We start from the raw sequence: 19078 nt of genomic DNA on the forward strand, positions 1-19078 counted from the left end.
GCTGCCAAAAAACCAACACCAGTGCATGAGTAGTTAATTATTGTACATTAAATAGGACTGTGATGGTCCTGGAAGAGTTCCTATGTGTTCTTTTGTTTTAGATCTGTTGGATGGATCCAAAACTAGTCTTGATATTTTTGATTCTATCGCATCATCTTTCTTTAACCTCACCTGTGTTTTAGTTGCTTTGGCCTGAAAATGTTCCAAAATCTTAGCATAGTAGAACATGAGAGTTCAGTCTTCAACGGCATCACATAGTTTTACAAAGCTTTCATCGAGATGGATCAGATGTGACTTAGATGTTGAACACACAGAACACACTCAGCCTACTCTATCTTCTGGGAAAATGTGGCATGGTTGAAAGTCAGAGAAAAGTATTTGGTGGACAAAGGGACAAAAAAGTGAATGATACACAAAATGAAACCTACACATTTTTACAAGCAACCTAACAACCCAACATCATAATTAAGTATTTTTATGTAGTTTGCAAGTTGTAGCCTTCACTCAGCCTTAATGTTACCACTACTTTGATAAAGTAATCAGAATCAGAAGTACTTTATTAATCCCCGTAGGGAAATTCAAAATAACTCATGACTGATTTGATTGCAGTCCGAGAAAGGATTCCTTGCATAGTGTATGTATATTAGCAGAAAAAGGGACATACAAAGAATCAAGGGCTGTGGAATCATGAAAAAGGTAAGTGAAGGAGGATAGAAACAGAAACCATGTGTGAACAAGCTGGTGCATTAAACTGGAAGATTCTTCTGTAGCCCTTTAATTCTGGACATAGCGTCCAAACAAACTTGTCTTCTTTTATTTATTGTTATTAATATTATTATATAAATTATTTTGTTTTGTGATGGCATGTTTAAATATTTTAATGGTCTTGACAACCAATAAAAACATTTTTCAGTATTATTGTTTTCACTTTGCAAGTGGTTGATTCATAGACTACTTGATTGTATTATACTTTTTCTGTCAGGAAAAAAGTAATTTGTATTGTAACAACTGGAAAGCAAAACATAGTGAACAAGTGTACTGATATTGGTAGTCAACAAATCTCACTTCTTCTCAGGTCCTCCTCTTGGCCTATAAGCTCTTAAACCCAATACACTTTTTGTTATAGTATCCAATAATGCTATAAACATTGGGTTAGTAATATTAAATATCCATCACTGACTTTCATTCTGTTGAGCCTCACACAGCTGCTTCATCTTTGCACTATATAGTTCACCAGTTAAAAATGCTCTTAAAACTGTAAGATGATGTGGTTTTGTGTTTTTGTGCTATACTCTGTCTGAAGTGTATTTCAAAGCCTTTTGTTGTCATTGAGGAGCCATAAGGTCATTTCACAATGTCAGAGTGCTCAGTCACGGACGGAATGTTCTGGCTTAATGTTAAGGTTTATTAGTGGACTGACTGGTCTGTGTTTAATGGGGTTGATACATTAGCTACTCTTGGCTTTGGATCTTTTCATAGTTAGTGGGAGGGACGCAACTTGTAAATATAATTTAAAATAAACACACTGGAATTCTAATGCAGAAATGTGTGCATTACTACCATAACAATATTACATAATCCTGTTTAAAACCTTCTTGCAACTTATAATTATAATTCCAAGTGTTGTTTATCTGAACTATTTTCTTTGAAAATTAGCTGCTATTTGCTCTAGTGTTTGAAACTGAACTAATAGTTCATCACCCACCAAGTCCAATACTATTAATTCTTGTCCTATCTCACCTGGAAGTGAGGTTATTAGGGACGTCAGCCAGACTCCCACCATGCTGAGCTCTTATCTGCTGCACTTTGCCACCAGCTATTAGTCATTACTGTGAAAAATATAAATCCAACCCAACTCCACCTAGCACTGGGCTCTGCTACCATTCCTCCAGAAAAAAGGTAACGAAATCATCACCATGTCTATATTTGTGTCATATACTAGCATTATTGCATGTTATAACAAAATATTATATTTTAAAAAGGGGGCAAAATCTATTACATTTTAATGATCAGGAATCTGTGAGACTAAAGTCTTAAAATATATTGTGTGTGAGAAAAACTAAAAGTATCACATTTACAACTACATAAAATGCAATAAAACATTACAATAATCCAGTTATCACAGTATTCTTATTGTTTCAGCAAGATCTGATCCATTTAAGATCATCACTGCTGCAGGAAATTGGTTGGACTGCCAGGAAGAACAATGTTGAGACTCCTCACAGGTAAAATCATTCATTCAATCATTCATCATTGTCAGAATGCTAATAATAATAATAATGGTAACACTTTATATTAGGGAACACATATCAACCATTAACTAGTTGCTTATTAGCATTGATATTAGAGGCATGACGTTATTCTGCAACTACTCCATTGAACAGTTTTCCCTCAATAACCTCCTAATTACTGCTTATTGATGGTAAGTAAGGAAGTTGTTGTAGATGAATTACAATCAAGTGCTTGGATATGTTCACTTTGTGTGTTCCCTTTTATAAAGTGTTACCATAATAATAATAATAAACAAAATAAGAAAGAGTGTGATCTGAAGGAAATATGGACAGACTGAAAAAGGATATGGTAAGAAAAACAGAAACCCAATCAATATCCACACATGGCCTAGATTGGTGCATATTTCATGAAGTGGGCAGTAAGGATCATGCCAAATAAAATTTAATGTAGTAAAAAAACATGCAAACAGGGTAAAGATGTGCATGTACTAGCTGTTGAGGATTGCATTAAGTTTGGTAGGGTTAGTATGGATTAGTATAGGAAAAGTATATTTTAGTGATTTATAATTATACTTAAACAAAGTACTAATAATATAAAAATGATAACAATTATAATTATTATATATTTTGTTATATCGTGACATTGCACACTTGTATGATACAATAGAATTGTACAGTATTTATTTGAACTGTGTAAGTAATAAACTTACAGTCAGAAAGCCAATTACATAAAAAGACAAATAAATAAAAATGTAACAATGTTGTTTTAAATAACCAGGTAACTTTCTTTTCTCAGTAGTTTTAGTTTTTCCTGCTGATTGTGTTGTTGCCTGTGAACACCTGGTGATTGTTAATTTTATTTTTTCTGTTCTTACAAATGAAATGTATTTGATTTATACTACTACTACTACTAATAAAAAAGTAGTAGTGTGACATACACAACGTCTTAAGTTTTTAGTAGTATATTTCTCATATACATTGCCTGTTAATAAATACTACTACTAATACTATTTCTTTATTTTTCTTTCATATTGTCTCTCTGTTTTACAGCAGTGGGTGTTCTGCTCACTCTGCACATGGGTAAGCATTTCTTTAATGACAGGTGTTGACTGCTCCTTATTAAACTTTTAGTCCAATTCACATAGATTCAAAGTGTTGCTGATACTGTGCATCTTTTTTTAGTGTCGTCCAATAGGCTGGTGTGCCATATGGCCAATTGGGCCCAGTACAGGCCCAGCATTGCCAAATTCACTGCAGACAACATTGACCCCTTCCTGTGCACCCATGTAATTTATTCTCTGGCCACCATCAACAACTTCAACCAGATCAGCCCTGTCGAGTGGAATGATGAGCAGCAGTACAGTCAACTCAACAGCTTAAAGAAAGTGTGAGTTTACACAGTCTGTACAGCCAGCCAGCATGTACAGCAACATTTAGCTGATATAGTTTCTTTAAGATCAAAGCACACAAAATTCAGTGGCATCATTCAATATTGTAAATGTTCTATTGAGTGCTGATTTTAGGTCCTTACCTTTTAATATACATCAGAAAGCTGTCAAGTCATCACATAGAATGTGGCATACATGTGTGGTCTTTACTTGAAAGCATGAAGGGAAATTTCAAATGTATTATATAGAAATAATTTGACATCATTAAGGCAAATGCCTCTGTTTGATAATTTCCTCACCTTGAGACTGAGCCCAACATGTACTGATCTAAGAATAATACTTACTCACAGTCAGCAAGCATATATGTGAGTTTTGGGATTTCAAATCTTTTATCTGTGTGGGGCAGCCAGCACAGACTCTTTACTGCAATTATATATATATTTATATACAATTATAAGTCATATTTTGCAGTATAAGCATTATTCATCAGCCACAATCTCTTGCTGGTTGTTTTGCAAATCCAGTACATAACCTTAAACATGAAACATGTTTAAGGTTATGTTCTGAAACATGTTTCAGGTGAAAAACATCTGTTTAACCCATATATTTAAACAGCAGCAAATGCCATATAGGTATATACAATATATAAATAGAGAACAATAAACGCGTGGGGTAATATGTCAGCAAGTTCATAAGTGTTGTTTCTTTTTATCATGACTGTTCCACAAATGTAACTGTGTATTTATTACTGTAACCATGACCACAAAGGTCCTTTGACCTTAACAGTAGCACTTCATTTTAACCCAAAACAATATTTTCCCAAACCTTATAATGCAGTTTTAATGAAAAAACATTCAAATACCTGTCTATTATTCATATCACAACAAGAATGCTCCAGTGAGCCAAAGTCAAGCGTGCCATATAACCATTTAGGTTGGAGAACTTGTTGATAGGAAGACCTTGCCTTTTTCACTACTGAAGAGGAGTAATGTTGATATATGTTGTGGGCCAATAAGTTAAGTAAACATGCACAGAAAGTGAAATTTTGCATTGTCATCAGCATAACTCTGTGATGTAACAATGTCTGCTTTTAGCAATCCAGCACTGAAAACTCTGCTGTCAGTTGGAGGCACAGCCAAAGGAATGAGCCCGTAAGTACAAATAAAATGCCTGTCTCCAACACACATTCTCAATGTACTTGACACTTATTCAGCTCAGACATCTGAACCCTTCCTCTGCTACTCTATTGCAAGAATGGATGTCACTGTGTTTATTTTCTCAATCTCACTAGATTCATTGCCATGGTCACCAAGCCAGAAAGTCGTGCAGCCTTCATCAAATCTGCAATCAGCTTCCTGTACACCCATAACTTTGATGGGCTAAACCTTGCTTGGGAATATCCAGGACACAATGGCAGCCCACAGGAAGACAAGGAGAGGTTCACTCTGCTGGTCACGGTATGCATAGTCCCCATTTTCTAGTACTTTTTGACATTCATTTAAATTGATGTATGACAACCATTCAAGGTATCATGCATGTCAACTTGCCATCTTGGTTATTGATCACCACTGTAGCCTGTTTTGGGCTGCAAGCTGATGGATCCACATGGATATTTTTTACAAATCTTACACATAAAGTAGTGATGTTGAAGACTGACCTGTTAGCATGTTAGCATATTAATGTGGAAATTTACCACACGTAGCTCTGCAACAGTCATGCAGCACACAGACGCAACAGATAAGTGACGAAGCAGTCATTTGCTGCACATTCAGCCAGTGTGGCCCAGATGTTAGTCAGCCTTGTTAAACTACAGCATAAGCCCATGTTGTGCCAGTGAATGTTATTTTCATACACTTCATCAAAAAAAAGTGTGTCATAGTTGGAGATGGACATAAACAATCAGATGTGAAGGATCTGAGATATTTTGTTCATTGTGCCTACAGGAGCTATCCAAGTCCTTTGAGGCGTATGCCAAAGAAAACAGGAAGACAAAGCTGCTGCTGTCAGCCAACGTTGCTGCATTACGTCCCACCATTGACAGAGCCTATGAAGTCAGCAAGATTTCTCTGTAAGTTTGATTCCACCTAACTGAATTTTGGTATTAGATGTAAAATATAGTAATTCAATGGATTCTAATAAATTCAAATGGGCCAGTTCTACTTACAGTGAATTACAGTATATTGCCCAAAGAGGCCTTGGTAGGAAATATAATAAGAATAAATGGGAGACCAGTATTCACTGAATGGACATATTTCCAATATACCAATATTCCTCTTATTCTTAGTAGGAAGATAGATTTGTCACTTGCATTTTACACTATGTTCTACACCAATAATGAAAATCTTCTAAAAAAAAAAAACCCTCTATAAACCAACAGTCACTTTGACTTCATCAATGTCATGACCTATGATTACCATGGACACTGGGAGACAGCCACTGGACATAACAGCCCTTTGTACGGCAGCTCTGAGGACTCTGGATCAGGCATTCATCACAATATTGTAAGATGCGCACAAACTACACTCACTCTTTGACTTTAGTGTTTGCATTTGATAGTTTGTGTATTTGTTGTCACATTGTTAAAAGTACACTAATGGATGAAAACAAAGTTTAGAATCTATACACTAATTATTGTTTTCAGAAACATTTCTAAAGCGGATTTTAACCATTCAGGAGCAGAGTGTCTCACTAAATGTTTGACAATAATATTGAAATAATGCTCAATTTAGACATGAAGTTTTCGTTTTTAAACATAAGTTGTCTTACTGACTCTCCTTTCAGCTTTGGTTTAGTCACCATGCCAGCTTTTTTCCTACTAAACCTATAAATTATGAAAATGCTACAAAATGTATTCATTCTTGAATCAATAGCACTAGCAAATATTTTACTTTACATTAAGGCATCTGATTCAATGTTAATTTAAATATATAAATATACTATTAATCTCATTTTTCCTTTCGTTATTAGAATTCATCTGTATCCCACTGGTTGGCTCAGGGAGCACCAGCTGAGAAGCTTCTGTTGGGTTTCCCCACTTACGGGCGAACTTACCACCTTAGGAGTGCTACTACTGGCCTGGGAGCACCAGCAAATGGACCTGCAGATGCTGGGCCCTACACCCGCACTGCTGGCTTCTGGGCCTTCTATGAGGTACAGTACATTTGATTTGAAATGATACTCAGCTGAGTTTGTACTAGAATTCAATAATTCCTCAATATTAGCTACTGCACCTGTGGGCACTGATGTTTGCTCATTGATGCAATCAGCATGGGTTGTGGTCATCTACATCCATGTGAACAAGAAAAAACACATCCCTGAACAACTAAATGATTCAAAATTCTAAGCATAAAGATACAGTTTTCCTTATATTATGTCAACTTGTGGGTGAACATAACTGTATTTAGACTAACTCCATCTGAAGTCCTGCTCAGTCTGTTATGTTATGTTGTAACTTTCTGTGGCACTAGATCTGTGACTTCATCTCCAGTGCTACTGTGGCATGGATCTCTGAACAGGAGGTTCCATATGCCACCTCTGGAGGTGCCTGGGTGGGCTATGATGACCAGCAAAGCTATTCTTCGAAGGTAACCACGTGCCTACAGTTTCAATAATGTTGATTATCACTCCTGTGACCTGTGATCAAAGGTTCTGTTGTCTTAAGGTTTTTTATACAAGAAATATTATAGACAAAAGCGTAGTTCTAGGTCTATTTAATAGGGGTGTGGCAGGTGCTGTTCTTCTTATCTTTGTTACTGATTTGGTTGTCCTGTAGGTCCAGTGGATGACTGCCAACAACCTTGGAGGTGCTCATGTTTGGACTCTGGACATGGATGACTTTGGTGGATCGTTTTGTTCAGCTGGGGCGTATCCTCTGATCAACCATCTCAGAATGTCAATGGGTATAAACTGTCACTCAACTTGCTCAGAAAGCCATTTCTGCTCACTAGGATGCCTTTGACTCTATGATTCAATAGTTGTTCACTTATTAGTAGGGTTATTTCATCATTCTGCCAAAAAGAGAAGACATCAAAATTATTTTTGGCACAATGTATTTATAACATTTCCTTTCACACATGTGACTCTGCAGGCTTTCCCCCAAAACCCACCACCACCCCAGCCCCCACCACTACTAGGGATGCCCTGTCCGACTATTGCCGTGGCCGCCCTGATGGGCTTTATGAGAACTCTGCTGATAAGACCACCTACTTGCAATGCTTCCAGGGAAACACCTACCTACACCACTGCCAGGCCGGCCTCATCTACTGGGACTCCTGCAAGTGCTGCAACTGGCCCTGAGCCGAGGTGCTGGATGACAACAGGAACATATACCATTGAGGAAATTCTTGTCTCATTGTAATATTGGTCTTTGGGTTTGACTGTTCTGCTTTCCTAAACAAAATAAACAGAACCTTGATGAAAGTTGGCCTCATTTCTTTTCATTCTTGTGCATACAAATACATGAACTGCAAATTTTGCTTGCATTATACAATTTATAGTTCCCCAAATGATTTATTAATGGGCACTGGTGCGTATCCATTATTTGTAATCACTCAACAATAAAATATTCAACTGAAGCATTACTGCTTAAATAAGGTAAATTTAGATAAATTAAAATCCAATTGCACCTCAGATTAAAATGTATGATGTTTGATTCTACTCCAGTGAAGAAGGAGGTAAAGAGATAGTTAACAGAAAAATGAATTCACTCATTATCTACTCACTACTATGCTGATGGAGGGGTGGGTGAGGTGTTTGAGTCCACAAAACACAATTTCAGGGGTAAACTTTGTTGCAACAGAATCCAATACACTTGATGTCAATGCTACGTCCCACAATAATACAGCAGAAAAAAACATAACATGCCTCCATACTACTCGTGTGGTGTCATCCAAGTGTCTAATGAAGAAGTGGCTAAGCTAGCGGCCATAGCCAAGCGTGGATGCACCTCGTAGGAAAAAAATTAGGCTTAAAACACCATGTAAATGATCTTGTTTCAAGTTGAACATGAATGTCGGGGCTTGCGATGACACCACATGAGCAATATGGAGGCATATGTTTTTTCTGTTGTTTTATTATTATTATTATTATTATATTATTATTATTATTATTATATTTATTATTATTATATCTGAAAAAGGATTCTGTTATTATGTCTGAAGTCCAGGTCACCATTGACTTCTAATGTATTGGATTCTGCTGAAACACTGTTTACCCCAGGTACACAAATGCCTTGTAGTGTTGGTAGATAAAAAGTCCAGTCCTAGGCCAGATAATAAGACTTCTTATTCAACATTCGTCTTTCATCTCTACTGGACTCTTCACTCTTCAAAAAAATTCACTGGAGATGATCAAAGTTCAAGGCAATAGAGTTTATTCATTCACAAGCAATAAACCTGAGCAGGCTCTGGAACCTAACTGAAAATACAAGTTTCAAACCTTGGTATATATGTTCATCATATCGATCTAAAAGGGTCTTTTCCCACCTCCTTCCTTGTTTTAACGTTTCTTATTCGTCCAAACCTAACCATGTCACACTTTCTTTGTAGATTTTTGGCTTTAGATCACTAGTTTTTTTTTAACAATGTAATTAATCATACAACTCTGACACTACGATTGATACAACTTCAAACACCATTATCCACCTCTGTCATTTCAGTGCTGTACATAGATTCACCACAAAGCAACTTGCTGAGTTTGCGCTTTCCTTATCTCCTGTAGCCTCATCATATAGTCACCCAGGTCAGTCTAACTTGGCTCCAGCTTATGACGACGGCCCATGAGCCTCATTATATAGTCAGTCAAGTCGATCCAACTTGGCGGCTGCTCATGAGATCATTATGCTGGCAGCCTTCCCTTTCTCCCTAGATCTTGTCCAAGCTAGGCTGTCTGTAGTTTTCTGAGTCCTTCTCAGCACAGTCATACAGTATGAGAACATACATTTGTAAGGAATAAATGTAGTTTTAATTAATTGAATGACTAATAGGATGACTACACAAGTTTGTAAAGAATAAATGTAGATATAATGAATACAGAATTTTCAACAACAGTAGCAACAATAGAAACAAAGAGAACTGCTACCAATGCCTTGCCATCCAAAACATCAGACGCAGTCCAAAGGACAACTTTTGTCCGTGAGGGGGAACAGGGACAAAAAGGGCCTCCTCCACTGACCAGGGTGGTCAGTTGGAGAAAGCCCGAGACTGGGAAATGTTGATGTTCTGACTCCTGTCAGTGTCTTAACAATGTTTAGTGGCCCCCTAGTGGCATGTCAGGGTATTTCGCCTGGAAAAGTCTGACTTGAGAAGTGCACTCACACACATAACACAAGCAGGCTGTGCTCCACCACGGAGTGGTTGTTGTCTAGGCCTTGGAGTAGATCCATCAGTAAGTATGGCTGCTGTTAGCTCATTTAAGTTGTTGAAAGTGCATTAGAGTTAAAAACCCTTTGTTTAGTTGGTAAAATAGTGCTTACAATGCTAATGCTAACAGGTGTGTAGCTATTAGCATAGGTGGATTCAATTCAGGCCTCATTTATGTTGTATGTTATGTTTATGTGTGAACTATTATCACCATTTACTGTGTTTACGCTGTTACTTACCTGTATGAGCATACTGTAAAAAGATGTGTGTAAGACTCATGTAATATTGTGTTGTACTTACCTGGTTTATAACCTGAAAAGAAAGAAGAAAGTGTGACCAGTGTTGTTACATATATTTAATTTCAATTGTAACATTATGTTTATTTTTATTGTGTTGCAGTTTTACAAAAAAAGTCTCAGAAGATTTCAGTAAATCGTTCACAAACTGGAATCACGCCTACTGGGTCTTTCTTGTTAGCTATCTGTCTACAAATACAGCTCACGTATTATCCAGGACAGAATAGTAAAATGATGACCACTCAGCGGGAAAAGATGATAAAACACCTGTGAACAGCACGCAGAAGCCTAGAACTTCAGACTCTTACAAAAAACACTGCAAGATGAGCGACCACGAGGAACGTCGGTCTCAGCTGGAGACGAGGTCTCGAGTCTCAGCTTCACACAAGTCTTCCAGAGCTTCAACCCGGACGTCCGTCAGCGCCGCTGCAACAAGGGCCAGAGCTAAGGCTGAAGCAGCAAAAATTAAGGTATCCTTTGCAGAAAAGGCTATGATAGAGGCAAGTCTTCATGTGTTAAAACAAGAGAAAGAAGCTAGTGCAGCATCAAAAGAGGCAGCAATATTCGAAGAAGCAGCAGCGCTAGTCAAATATGATGAAAAAAGCGCGCTTGGTGAGTTACAGGATTTAGCTCTTGAAGATCCAATAAAACGCACCAAGGAATATGTAGAAACGCAGCCATTTGATAAACATGCTCCACAGGAACTTCAAGATGCTATGCCACTTCCACCAATCCAACATCATACAACAGTGAAAACACGATCCCCAAGCCACAAGGCACAAGATTCACTGTATGAGTTATTTAAGGAGGAAAATGAACACAAACCTATTACTGGGGAAAGCTACGCACCTTCCCCCGCCCCGAGGGTACCTTTCCCAAGGCAAGAATACTCACCTGTGATTCCTGACACCCAAAAGAAACATACAGCTGCTACACTTCAAGCACCTCACCTGGCACAGGGTAATAAATACTCACCTTCAACTCCTTGCACCCCTGATTTAGCCCAGTATATTATGAGAAAAGAGATGGTGAGCTCTGGACTCCTTGCCTTTGATGACTGCCCAGAAAATTACTGGGCATGGAAAGCGTCTTTCCTAGCAGCCACAAGAGACCTAAGCCTATCTGATCAGGAAGAGCTCAACCTTCTGGTTAAATGGCTGGGGCCCGAGTCATCAGCTCAAGCCAAGAGGATAAGGTCAGTACACGTAAATAACCCTAGGGCAGGTGTTTTTATGGTATGGGAGCGCTTGGAAGAAACATACGGAAGCCCAGAGGTGATTGAAAGTGCTCTAATGACAAAATTAGATAATTTCCCAGTCATCTCTAACAAGGACACACACAAGCTTAGGGAATTAGGAGACTTGCTAAAAGAGCTAGAAGCTGCAAAGGCTGAGGGGTTCTTGCCTGGACTCATGTATCTAGACACGGCAAGAGGCATGAATCCAGTAATCGAGAAGCTTCCTTTCTCTCTGCGGGAACGCTGGATCACAGCTGGATCCAAATATAAGGAGGATTATCGTGTCCCTTTCCCACCATTCAGCTTTTTTGTCAACTTTGTATGTTCCCAGGCTAAGACCCGCAACGACCCCAGTTTCACATTTAACCTCTCCTCTCCCCCCAGCCAATTCAAGGTGGAAAAAGTACCAAAATACTTTCCAAAATCAACTGTGACAGTTAGGAAAACTGAAGTCACTGCCGCAATCAGTGCGCCACAGGCTAGCACAGCCACCAAGAAAGAATAACCAGACAAGCAATGTCCTATGCATAATAAACCTCACCCACTGTCAAAATGCCGTGGGTTCCGAGGAAAGCATCTTGATGAGAGGAAAACATACTTAAAGGAGAATTCAATCTGCTTTCGATGTTGTGCCAGTACCAAGCATATGGCTAAAGATTGCAAGGCCACACTTAAGTGCAGGGAGTGTGAAAGTGAGAGGCATACCTCAGCGATGCATCCTGGTCCAGCTCCTTGGTCGCTTGGTGAGCAGGCTGAGTATACACCTGAGGACAAGCAAAGCGGGGAGCGTGAAGACCCTACACCCCCTATAGTCACTTCCAAGTGTACAGAAATATGTGGTGGCGCCCCCAAGACAAGATCCTGTTCAAAAATCTGCTTGGTCAAGGTTTACCACGCCGACAGTCCAAGCAAGTGTCACAGGGTGTACGCAGTACTAGATGACCAAAGCAACAGGTCTTTAGTAAAATCACAATTCTTTGATCTATTAGACATTGACAGCAGTGCATCCCCCTACACTCTTAAAACATGCTCCGGCACATAGGAGACTGCAGGGAGGAAAGCGAGTAACATCATAGTGGAGTCACTTGACGGGAAAACCAAGGTGACACTTCCCACCTTGTTGGAATGTAACTACCTGCCTGACGACAGATCAGAGATCCCATCCCCTGAGTGTACCCAATATTTTCCTCACCTCAGACCTGTGGCTGACAAGATCCCTCCGCTTGACATCAGTGCTCCTATTCTCCTTCTGTTAGGCAGAGACATTTTGAGCTTGCATAAGGTACGTGAACAGCGTAATGGGCCTCACAACTCACCCTACGCCCAGCGCCTTGACCTTGGCTGGGTCATAGTTGGAGAGTTGTGCTTAGGTGGTGCACACAAGACAGAGGAAGTCAACGCCTACAAGACACATGTCCTTCAAAATGGACGCTCCTCTTTCCTTAAGCCATGCACCAACAACATCCATATAAAGGAGAGGCTTAAAGGTCCAAGCCAGCGTAATCTTCAAATGCTGATGCACAGTGAGGAGATCTTTCAAGAGATGTGTCAGGATGGTCTAGGGGAGAGTGTGTTTCAGAAAACACCTGAGGATGACAAACTAGCCATGTCAGTGGAGGATAACAATTTTCTCAGAATTATGGAAAATGAAGTATACATGGATGATGAAAACCACTGGGTGGCACCATTACCTTTTCGTTCACCTCGCAAGCCCCTTCCTAATAACAGAGAACAGGCCTCCCAGAGACTCCTCTCTCTCCAGCGCTCATTCAGAAGGAGACCTGACATGAAAGAGCACTTCTTTGACTTTATGGAGAAAGTCATTGCCAACCACCAGGCAGAACCAGCTCCTCAACTATAGCCAGGGCAAGAGTGCTGGTATTTACCTACTTTCGGTGTTTACCACCCCCAGAAACCTGGGAAAATTAGAGTGGTTTTTGATTCCAGTGCAGAGTACAAAGGAACATCACTGAACGACACGCTTCTCAGTGGACCCAACATCAACAACACTCTAGTTGGTGTTCTACTAAGGTTCAGGAGAGAGCAAATAGCTGTCACAGCCGATGTAGAACAGATGTTCTATGGGTTCAAGGTCAGAGAGGACCACCGCAATTTCCTTCGGTTTCTGTGGTACAGAGATAATGATCCAGACAAGGAGATCATGGACTACTGGATGACTGTGCACGTGTTTGGGAACAGCCCGTCCCCAGCTGTAGCAACATATGGGATAAGGAAAGCGGCAGTACATGGAGAGACTGAACATGGTACAGACGCAACGCATTTCGTCTTCAGAAATTTTTATGTCGATGATGGACTCGCCTCAGTGGCCAAGGAGGTTGAAGCTATCAATCTTCTGCAGCGCACCAAGGCCCTGCTGGCTGAGTCCAACTTAAGACTTCACAAGATAGCTTCAAATAGCCCAAGGGTCATGGAGGCCTTTCCTATGGAAGAACGAGCAAGTGACTTTAAGGATCTAGATTTAGGTGCAGACCCATTGCCCCTCCAGAGGAGTTTGGGTTTAAGCTGGGAACTCCAGACTGACAGTTTCACCTTTAGAGTGTCAAAAGATGTAAAGCCATTCACTCGGAGAGGCATGCTGTCCACGGTAAATACTCTTTATGATCCCCTTGGATTCGCTTCCCCCATCACAGTGCAAGGCAAAGCATTGGTGAGAGACGTTTCCTCAGAACAGTACGAGTGGGACACACCTCTCCCTCTGGAGAAAGAGAAACAGTGGAAAGCGTGAACCAACTCCTTAACTGAGCTGGAGCAGGTTTGCATTCAGAGAGCATACATTCCAGTCTCTATGTCATGTTGTAAATGGACAGAACTATGTGTTTTTGCAGATGCTTCGACGATGGCTATAGCTGCTGTAGCCTTCCTGCGTGCCTTGGATTCTGATGGAAAATGGCATGTAGGATTTGTAATGGGAAAATCAAAGCTCGCTCCTTACCCTATGCACACCGTACCACGCCTGGAGCTGTGCGCAGCAGTCTTGGCGGTGGAGCTGGCAGAATTGATCCAGTCTGAATTGGATGTAGAGTTGCAAGCAGTCAGGTTTTTCACAGACAGTCGCATTGTGCTGGGCTACAACAGTTCACGGAGGTTCTATACCTATGTAGCTAACCGAGTAGCTCGCATTCGGAGCTCCACCGAACCAAAACAGTGGCAGTACGTGTTGACTGATGTAAACCCTGCAGACCATGGAACCAGGCCAATTCCATCAGTTCACTTGGCTTCATCTAGTTGGTTGCTTGGCCCTCCCTTTCTCAGTCAGCTGAGCCCAAATCAGGATGTTGAGGCAGAATCATTCGAGCTTGTGCAACCAGATGCAGATAAAGACATTCGGCCTCAAGTCACCTGTCTTGTAACCAAGGTCACAGAGCAGTCTCTTGGAGCAACAAGATTTGAACGCTTCTCTGTTTGGAAGAATCTAGTAAGAGGCATGGCAAGTCTCATTCATGTAGCCAAGTCATTCTGCAGAGAGACGAAGTCTGATAGATGTAAGGGATGGCATCAATGCGGCCAGCCGCTCACCACAGAGCACTCTCAAGCGAAGGTGCACATCTTCAAGGCAGTGCAGGAGGATGTGTATAAGGAGGAGCTAAAATGTCTAACTCAGGGCATCAAAGTTCGCTGCCAAAGTCCTCTTGTGAAGTTAGATCCCTTCGTGGATCGAGAGTGGATTGATCAGAGTGGGAGGTCGGATTCACAGGGCAGATCTGGAAGACCAAGAAAAACACCCACTTATCCTACCAGCTGGCCATCATGTAGCCACTCTCCTAGTCCAGAACTATCATGATAAAATAGCCCACCAGGGTCATCACTTTACAGAGGGTGCACTGCGCACCGCTGGTGTCTGGATAGTAGGAGGGAAGAGTCTCATCTCCAGCATCATATTCAAATGTGTCATCTGCAAGAAGTTGAGGGGCAAGGTTCAGGTTCAAAAAATGTCTGATCTTCCCACTGACAGACTGACTACAGACCCGCCTTTCACTCATGTAGGTCTGGACGTGTTTAGTCCGTGGAGTGTCACAACTCGGCGGATGCGAGGTGGAGCTGCTAACAGCAAAAGGTGGGCTGTCATTTTCGCTTGCCTAAGTACAAGGGCCGTCCACCTGGAAGTTATTGAGTCCATGTCGACCTCGAGCTTCATCAATGCCTTGAGGCGCTTTCTATCCATACGTGGACCTATCAAACACCTAAGGTCGGATAGAGGCACAAATTTCATCGGTGCATGCAGAGAGCTTCAGATTAACACAGACGACCCTGAGATCAAGAACTACCTGCAAGAGCAAGGCTGCACATGGACCTTTAATGCTCCCCATTCCTCACAAATGGGAGGAGCTTGGGAGAGGTTGATAGGGGTGGCTAGACGGATTCTCGACGGACTGCTGGTGAAGGATGGACCTACCAGACTGACCCACGAAGTTCTAACAACATTGATGGCTGAGGTAATGGCCATCATGAACTCCAGACCGCTGGTCCCAATCTCATATGATGCCGAGATGCCTGAAATGCTCTCACCTGCCACTCTCTTAACCCAGAAGGCGAGTGCTAATCCTGCACCTCCAGGAAACTTTGAGTTGGACCACCTATGTAAGGTACAATGGCGCCAGGTTCAGAGCTTGGCAGACGCCTTCTGGAAAAGAGACTGGAGTACCTGGCAACTCTTCAGCCACGGAGGAAGTGGACCACGGAGAAGCCTGACCTCCAGGAGGGTGACATCGTTTTGATAAAAGACATTCAAGCAAAACGTAATGAGTGGCCACTTGGTCGTATAGTTAAGACCGTTCCTAGTTCGGACTCCAAGGTCCATAAAGTTATGGTGAAGACTCTTAGTCAAGGTGTTCTTAAAGAGTATCTTAGGCCCATTAGTGACGTTGTTTTACTTATACCAAAGGTGAAAGAGTAAACAGTGGTATAACATATTATACCAAGCGAGGAGTGTTCTGACTCCTGTCAGTGTCTTAACAATGTTTAGTGGCCCCCTAGTGGCATGTCAGGGTATTGCGCCTGGAAAAGTCTGACTTGAGAAGTGCACTCACACACATAACACAAGCAGGCTGTGCTCCACCACGGAGTGGTTGTTGTCTAGGCCTTGGAGTAGATCCATCAGTAAGTATGGCTGCTGTTAGCTCATTTAAGTTGTTGAAAGTGCATTAGAGTTAAAAACCCTTTGTTTAGTTGGTAAAATAGTGCTTACAATGCTAATGCTAACAGGTGTGTAGCTATTAGCATAGGTGGATTCAATTCAGGCCTCATTTATGTTGTATGTTATGTTTATGTGTGAACTATTATCACCATTTACTGTGTTCACGCTGTTACTTACCTGTATGAGCATACTGTAAAAAGATGTGTGTAAGACTCATGTAATTGTGTTGTACTTACCTGGTTTATAACCTGAAAAGAAAGAAGAAAGTGTGACCAGTGTTGTTACATATATTTAATTTCAATTGTTACATTATGTTTATTTTTATTGTGTTGCAGTTTACAAAAAAAGTCTCAGAAGATTTCAGTAAATCGTTCACAAACTGGAATCACGCCTACTGGGTCTTTCTTGTTAGCTATCTGTCTACAAATACAGCTCACGTATTATCCAGGACAGAATAGTTGATGGACGTTGGCCAGTGGTTTACAGTTCCATCACACATTGTCACTACCACCCTAAGACCTAAGACTTGACGTGATACTTTGGTCAAACACCCTGCACGACATTACTTATAGGAAAATGTTGAAGCAGAGGAAAAGGCTGCAGTAACTAGACATGGCATTTAAGGCAGAGCTGTGCCTCTGGAAAGCAATAGTTTGCCCTGTGGAGGATGGCTGGAGAGGTTTCCTTGCAACATCCACCATCACTACGAGACAAGCGGCACAGAGGATGGCTCTGAAACTCTCTCCCATACACAACGCAGAATCTATTGACATCCTCATGCACCAACTCTTCACTAAGGCGTTTTGCCTCAGTTAATACTCCATCCCACTGTTTATTTCTATCTTGTTCTTTTGTACTCACAGCCATTTGTAAAGTGTCCCTGGATCCTGTGAAAGGTGCTACATACATGCAAGCCATTATTAGTATAAATAATTACTTTTGTTAATCTTTTGAAATATTTTTGAAGATTTTATGTCGTAAGACCAATGCAAATTTTCTTTAGTCTTAGTCAAAGTTGAGTATAGAACCTAATTAATCAGCATAAATATGCCACCTGCACTATCAGAGTCCTCCGAAAGAGATCCTGTGCCCGAGAAGAGTGCCTTGAGAAGAAGCTTCACATCATCTTTGACCCCGCCGAACCATCTCAGTTCCAGCTGAGAAGGTCCACAGCACTGCGACACTCGTTCAAGTAGACTTGATCCAATTACTCCATTCTGCTGTTAATGACGGGGTTGATATTGTTACCAGAATTGCAATATCTAAATATTTGCAGATCAATTCACTCACTTATAGATTTGTTTAACAGTTTAACATCATCTTCCACCATCACCTTTCCATTTCTATAAATCCTGATGTATTATTTATTCCATTTTGCATATTCATCTTCCTTGTATATATTCTGTCCTAGACATGAGTAAGTAATTCAAAAACACAGTAGTAAATGGTTTGTTCTTGATGAAAAAGATAGTCTAAAATGCATTTAATAATTGTATTTCCATACTTTGTAAATGATTCACTAACTTTTTGTACATAAATATATAAATTATAAACCAGATATTAAGGAGTTGTAAATAGGTAATAAGAGCCTTTAGAAAGTGTAAGCATATGGTAAATAAACTATTTACTTCTACAATTGTACATGCATTTATACATGTAATGACTTAGACATGCAGCCATGGTTGGTGAGTTCATTAATAAATCGTTTGTAAATACTTATTAATACTGTAGTTCATGATTAATTCAGGTGGTTACTAGTTGTTCGTTAAGTATTTTGAATGACCTCATCTAAGTGGAGGACTATGCCTTACAAAGCATTTACAAATGAGATTGAAAGGCCAGCAGTACCTTGTGACTCACAAAAGTCTGTTATCTTCTCAAGAGAAAAGAAAAACAGACACATTACAAAGTGATATAGAACATATAACTATTTTAGGGCCACAGCTTCCGATTATTTTGGAAATCCGGTACTTTATCGATTATTCCATTGAGTAATCCGATGGGAAATACTTTTGCATGTGTATGTGTGAGCTGAGCCAACAATGTCATGCCCCCCTGTCATGTGCTGATGCAGGGCCTCTAGGAAGGTGCTGCAGCCCATCAGGGCTGTCTAAATTTCGGTCTGATCCTGTGAAAGTGAATGCATAAAGGAAAAGTCATCTGACTCACTGTCCATGTCCACATGTCACCCTCTTGTGGAGGAGTCCCTGATTTGGGTGTTCATTGGGGGGGACTGAGGCCATGAATTGTATATCTGCGAATCACTCAACTACCTGTCTGAGCTCACCACATTCACTTGGCTAGATGTGTTATGTGTGGTGGTTTCCACTGTGTCAGGCCTAGGATCCGGACAGTGCCGTGAGCATTCGCATTAGTATGCCATTGTTCATCATTGTGCTGTATGACCCAGTT

The 19078-nt window shown here is 40.6% G+C and overlaps 1 protein-coding gene and 1 pseudogene across 2 annotated transcripts; both read left to right on the forward strand.

Moving 5' to 3' along the window:
• Positions 1 to 227: 227 nt before the first annotated feature.
• chia.1 (chitinase, acidic.1) lies at positions 228 to 8038 on the forward strand. Of its 2 annotated transcripts, none has more exons than XM_069514414.1 (12): positions 228 to 1899; positions 2143 to 2225; positions 3282 to 3311; positions 3414 to 3618; positions 4714 to 4770; positions 4911 to 5076; positions 5563 to 5687; positions 5997 to 6120; positions 6587 to 6769; positions 7087 to 7203; positions 7392 to 7518; positions 7707 to 8038. In XM_069514414.1, the coding sequence occupies exons 2-12, from the start codon at positions 2207 to 2209 to the stop codon at positions 7913 to 7915; spliced, it is 1362 nt and encodes a 453-aa protein (XP_069370515.1). In that variant the 5' UTR covers positions 228 to 1899; positions 2143 to 2206; the 3' UTR covers positions 7916 to 8038. The 2 variants fall into 2 exon arrangements, with proteins under 2 accessions (XP_069370515.1, XP_069370518.1); XM_069514417.1 differs by having other exon boundaries at positions 2147 to 2225.
• A 7423-nt stretch (positions 8039 to 15461) lies between these two features.
• On the forward strand, positions 15462 to 17044 carry LOC138405485 (uncharacterized; annotated as a pseudogene).
• The last annotated feature ends 2034 nt before the right edge of the window (positions 17045 to 19078 follow it).

The sequence above is a fragment of the Paralichthys olivaceus genome, chromosome 2, assembly GCF_024713975.1.
Source record: "Paralichthys olivaceus isolate ysfri-2021 chromosome 2, ASM2471397v2, whole genome shotgun sequence".
Classification (NCBI taxonomy): Eukaryota; Metazoa; Chordata; class Actinopteri; order Pleuronectiformes; family Paralichthyidae; genus Paralichthys; species Paralichthys olivaceus.

Bases quoted from the DNA above. Each gene is read 5' to 3' on its own strand.
- chia.1 (XM_069514414.1), top strand. The intron at 5,077-5,562 runs GTATGCATAGTC...TTGTGCCTACAG, and splicing joins GGTTCACTCTGCTGGTCACG to GAGCTATCCAAGTCCTTTGA. The intron at 6,121-6,586 runs GTAAGATGCGCA...TTTCGTTATTAG, and splicing joins CAGGCATTCATCACAATATT to AATTCATCTGTATCCCACTG.